The sequence below is a fragment of the Salvia splendens genome, chromosome 12 (genome assembly GCF_004379255.2).
Source record: "Salvia splendens isolate huo1 chromosome 12, SspV2, whole genome shotgun sequence".
Lineage (NCBI taxonomy): Eukaryota > Viridiplantae > Streptophyta > Magnoliopsida > Lamiales > Lamiaceae > Salvia > Salvia splendens.
This window is the reverse complement of record NC_056043.1, coordinates 6,112,604-6,118,379: the sequence shown is the minus strand read 5'-3', so window position 1 is coordinate 6,118,379 and position 5,776 is coordinate 6,112,604. Positions and strand designations below refer to the sequence as shown.

Here is a 5,776-nt window from a genome sequence, read left to right as displayed (position 1 = left end):
TCCAATCACTAATTTGAATATTTTGAGTCAACAAAAGGATTGTCCAATCACTAATTTGAATATTTTGAGTCAACAAAGTAACTCCTAAATTGAGTGAGACTAATAATCATCAAAATAATTGACAAAGTAGCTGACAATGTAAAATAAATATACATAAATATAATATGGTGATTAGTTATTCCATAAATATTTAAATTGATCCCATAACTTACAAATATTCTGGAATAAGGATAAAACTTATAAATATTTTAAAAGAATACCAAAACTCGCATTTTATATATGTATAGATATATTGTAGAGAGCTTATAAAGTCACAATAAGCTCTTAAAACAGCTTGAATAAGCTTCAAACTCTGAGCATAACTTCTAAACATAAAAATAGAAGGAAAATAACCTTAAATAAAATAAGTACATGTTTCTGTCAATTTTTTTAATAAAATCATAGATTCATACTGTTTCATCACTTAAATATTTTTTTCATAAGGATTTGTGCAACAGTATCATGAACCAAAACGAATTTAATTAAGAGCATCCACAATGGATGCCCTAGTGGTCGCCACATCAGCAATTTTTAGGGCACCCCTTCTTTCTTCAATGGTTGCGCCCTAGTGTGAGCCCTATCAATTATCCATTTTTCATTTAATTTTCACTCATTTTGAAAAAGTGAGTGAAATAGAGATATTGGATTGGAGAGATGTTGTGTGAGGATTAAGAGATGTGTGAGAGTTGTATCGGAAATGAGTGAAAATAAAGTATATTTATAGTTGGAAATTTTTTTAAAAAAAATTAAAAAAATGCAAAACGCGTCATCGGGCGACTGCAATGGATGCCGGAGGATGACCGAGCCCGATCTCGCGCGATGGGGCATCCATTGCGGATGCTCTAAGCTGATAACTATCAATTTTTGTACAAAAAATATCATAATTCATAAGGACAGTGGCGGATCCAGGAATTAAAAATGGTGGGGTCGGACGAGAAAATTAATATAACTAAGGAGTAATATTTAAATATATAAAATAGTAATAAAAATACATTGCAAACGAAATATCTCTATTTTATATTAAACGCGATAATTGACTTATACAAGTATTCATGTTTTGAAGCTAACTTAAAGTTATTTCATTGGAAATAGCTATGAATATATCTTTTAGTCGTTGTTCGTGTTCAACATTAGTACTAGAAGAACAGATGAAAGCGCCAAATCTTTATAAAAGAAATGTATCCATTAATCTAAATGAAAAGTAATTAAAATCAATGATCAAAAGTAATTATTATATTTATTAAAACTAGATAAAAATTTTATTAGTTACTACTCCTACTAGTTTAAAATAAAAGTAAAATATAATAAAACAAGATTAAAAGATAATTAATAAACTATTAAAAAATAAAACTAAAAAGTAATAAATCATGATTAAAAGATGATCAATAAACTAGAAACCGAGAATTTTTATTTATAAATAAAGTTTAAACACTTATATAAAGATAAAATTGTTAAAAAGAAAAGTATTTGATTGTATTTTTTTAATTAAGAAAAAGCCCAAACCTAAGCCAAACATGTTAAAGCATATATAAATAAATTTTTTTGCAAAACACTCAAAATTGGGGACACAAAACGGGATTAACCAGCACGAGTTCTTACATGTAGCTTCGCCGTCGCCATAGACCGAGATCTCCTAGTTGTTGGGATGGTAAGGGTGGAGCAAATAGTTGATGAAGTAAGCTCCACAGCAATTCACACACACATAAGTATAAGGAATTTTTGCTTCTTCAATGGCTCTTCTGATTATCCTCTTCTTCTCAAGCACTGATTCGAATGCTGGCAATACACTAATTTCTTTATCTTCAGCCACTTAAAATGCGAGGAAAAGCTGCGCTGCTTGAAGTCATCGGAAAAGCTGCGCTGCTTGAAGTCATCGGAAAAGCTGCGCTGCTTGAGGTCTGAGGATGAATCGTGGGGCGGAGTTCCGGATGCCGTGGGGTCGGGGGCTGTTGGGAGGAGTCTTCCGGCGGTTCTCCGGGGATTGCGGTGGGGTCGGCCGACCCCGCGCGACCCCACCTACATCCGCCGCTGCATAAGGATCTCGAAATCTTGACATAGCACGCTAGATGAATAATTTTATTTTAGAAAATTACAGGTGGGTCCAGTCTGAAATTAAATAATAATGGTGTATTAGTTAAGTTAACTATATAATTCACAAAAATAGAATGAAACCTAGTCTCCATTTGAAAACAAACCACGTATCAAAATCACAGATCAACACTGACAAATTACAATTAAACTGTGTACATCTCATTAATATACTGCAAAAGGTCCACCTTTCACCATCAGCCACAAATAGAGAGGGAGATTTAAAGCTCTGATTTTCATCGTTTTCACATCAAATCTTTGATCTCTCACCCAATAAAAAAAAGGACTAAAATCCAGAAACCTGGTGTGACACATATCTAGCAATCGATGGGAGACGAGAGAGAAAGCCCGCTGCTGGTCGACAAGAGTAGGGCCTTCGCGCGATGCCAATCTCACGCGCGCGACGAGCTCCACAGCTTCCGCACGTGGCTGAGGTGGCTCTGCGTCGACCAGTCCAATGCATGGACCGCCTGCCTCTCCTGGCTCGTCTTCCTCCTCTTCGCCATCCTCGTCCCCGCCCTCTCCCATTTCGTCCTCTTCTGCACCGATTGCGACAGCCGCCACAGCCGCCCCTACGACACCGTCGCCCAGCTCTCCCTCAGCGGCGTCGCCGCCATCTCCTTCATCTCTCTCTCCACTTTCGTCCGGAGGTACGGCCTCCGGAGGTTTCTGTTCTTCGATAAACTCAGGCACGAGAGCGAGACCGTTAGGCAGGGCTACACCGAGCAGCTCAACGTGAGTTTCCATTTCTTTCCCATTTTTTTTTGTTAAATTATTAGGGTTTATCTTGAGATGAGGCGGATCGAAAAGGATTTGGGGTTAAACTTAGTATTAGTGGGGTTTGACTTACTGATTTTTGGAATTATTTATTCGATTACTGATATATAGTACATTTCTCGAATGCATTATTTGATCGAATGCACAGATAACTTTGTTGACGTTTTAGTAGAATAATCAATTGGATCGAATGAAAATGTGTATCACTTTTCATGATTGATAAGTATTTTTATGAGTGTTACTTTACATTTTTATGATGATAGATAGAACTTAGAAGGCCTACTTTATGCTAGTATTTCTCAAGCCACCCCAGTTTAATCTATGTTCAGCCATTGATTAACTTAATGGCTATTGATATATGGTTGAACTTCAAGTATGTCTAGTGGCTTGTTCCTAAAAATGTGCTGAATATGCAATTGTGGAAGAGCAAATGTTTGGGATTTTGCTACTGCAACTTTTATCTCTTATGAATATAATATGTACGTATCAAAAAACTCTTCTAGGCATTTGAGTTGACCATGCATTTTGCCAATGTGAGGTAGAGGAGCCGATAGCACTACGAGCCCCCATTCTGTGGCTCGTGGCATTGCAAAGTAACAAGAAACTGGAGTTATTTAGTTCTACAACGAAAAACATGTATAGAATTTTGGGTTTTAGCACTTCTTGGCCTTTTTGAGCATCAAAGTAACAAGAACAGCTTATTGTCTAGTTCTACAATGTATATTGGATTTTACACTTCTTTGGCTATTTGTGATACACTGTCTATGATATAATGAAACTGTGGATTCCCTTTTCATGTAACACCATATTATTGTCTCCTGAATTCTGAATGGCCATTTTGTGCATGCAGAGATCACTGAAGATATTGTTTGTTTTCGTGCTGCCGTGTTTTGCTGCTGAAGCTGCTTATAAGATATGGTGGTACAGCTCTGGAGGATCAAAGATTCCATTCCTGGGGAATGTTTTCATAAGCAACACTGTTGCTTGCATTCTTGATCTATGCTCATGGTTTTACAGAACAGTTGTGTTCTTCCTGGTCTGTGTTCTGTTCCGTTTGATATGCTATCTCCAGATTCTCCGAATGCAAGATTTCGCCTTGGTTTTCCAAGGCAACTCCGAGGTTGAAGCAGTGTTGAAAGAACACCTCAGAATCAGAAGACAACTTAGGATCATAAGCCATAGGTACAGATCATTCATTCTATGTGGACTCATATCCATCACTGCCAGCCAATTTGCCTCCCTTCTCATGACGACGCGCCCCAACGCTCATCTCGACATATTCAACTGTGGAGAACTCACGGTATGCAACACATTTGCTTATGTTTGGAGCTTATTTTCAAAGCTTATACAAGTTCAGCCAAACATCTTCATCTTGTGATCATTTTCTTCATCGATTCATAATGTTTTGCCCTCTCAAATTCTGCATTGCACGTGCAGGTTTGCTCCGTGAGCCTTCTAGCCGGGCTGCTGATTCTGTTGAGAAGCGCAGCCAGAATCACACACAAGGCGCAGGGCGTGACGTGCCTTGCAGCCAAGTGGCACGTTTGTGCCACAATCGACTCTTTCGATGGAGGAGATGGGGAGACTCCTGTTGCAAAGGTAGGTGATGAACAACAAGCGTTCCTTGAGGACTCCAGTGGATCGTTTGATTATGACGATGTTGGCGATGAAGAAGATGAACTGGACAACACAAAATTTATCCCGGCATATGCATACAGCACAATCTCATTTCAGAAGAGACAAGCCTTGGGTGAGTTCTTCTCCCTGTGCTATATATACACTTATCCTCCTAGAAATGAATAAGAAGTAATTGATCCAAATTTTGCATGGTTGCAGTGACATACTTTGAGAACAATAGAGCTGGAATAACAGTGTTTGGATTCATGCTGGATAGAAGCTCTCTTCACACCATTTTTGGGATAGAGTTGTCGTTGGTGCTCTGGCTGCTTGGGAAGACGGTAGGCATATCTTAAACGAGCAAAGAGAGAGAATTCGGGTATTTGTGATTTGAGATGGTTGCTGGTTTGATCGATTTTGCACAGATCAGAGAAAGAAAATGTTGAGATGTGACCAATCTATTCGTTCATTGTATTTTATATTGTCATCATCCCCTACCATAATATTGTATACCTTGTGTTTGCTTCTTCTTTATTGTATAATCTTCACATAAAATTGATCTAAGGGGCTTGTATTACTCCGTACATTCTTGTGGTTCAGTCAGTTGTGTATTATACTACTAGTATTTAATTCATTACACAGAGAAGTGAGGATTTTTCTCTCATTTATATCTTCTTTTGGGGGTGTTGTAATGGGTAGCAGGTATCGGACAATTCCTGGCCTGACCTTATACCTGACTAACCCGCTATCCAATGGAGATGGGTACGGGTCGGGTGCAGGCATTGTAGAAGTGAGAGTATATACCTGACACCCGACCTTGACCGGGTATATCGAATCAAGCGAGTGCGTCATCAATGGTGTGAAAAAACACAGTATTTTGTGTTTAAAGAAGTCAGTGAATACCCAAGCTGGTAATGGTTGGACCATTTTGAACTACATTGTGGATGGTGGTAGTCCTCATTAATTGCTTGGCAGTTTGATATCAAGGCGACCAGACTAGGATTGTGTAACTGTAACATCATCTTATTTGACGAACTCCCTTTCATATTTTTTGAGCGACAGATTTAGAAATTTGTTTATTTGTGTCCGAGATTGGTCGACGTATAAGAAACATGAGAAGGACGATGATAAAGAACTACAAATAATTTCAAAGTGGCAACTACAATTCTAAGAGCATCCACTACGCGTCCTGCGCGCGGCTCGTGTTCCGTCCCGGAGGGACGGTTCCGCCGCGGGACGCGTTGCAACCCTCGTC

General features: G+C 38.7%; 1 protein-coding gene across 1 annotated transcript; it reads left to right on the top strand.

The window, feature by feature from the left end:
* The first annotated feature begins 2,258 nt into the window (after positions 1 to 2,258).
* On the top strand, positions 2,259 to 5,185 carry LOC121756962. The gene is made up of 4 exons (XM_042152405.1): positions 2,259 to 2,862; positions 3,755 to 4,204; positions 4,342 to 4,654; positions 4,741 to 5,185. Exons 1-4 carry the CDS (start codon positions 2,455 to 2,457, stop codon positions 4,875 to 4,877), a joined length of 1,308 nt encoding a protein of 435 aa, XP_042008339.1. The 5' UTR covers positions 2,259 to 2,454; the 3' UTR covers positions 4,878 to 5,185.
* The last annotated feature ends 591 nt before the right edge of the window (positions 5,186 to 5,776 follow it).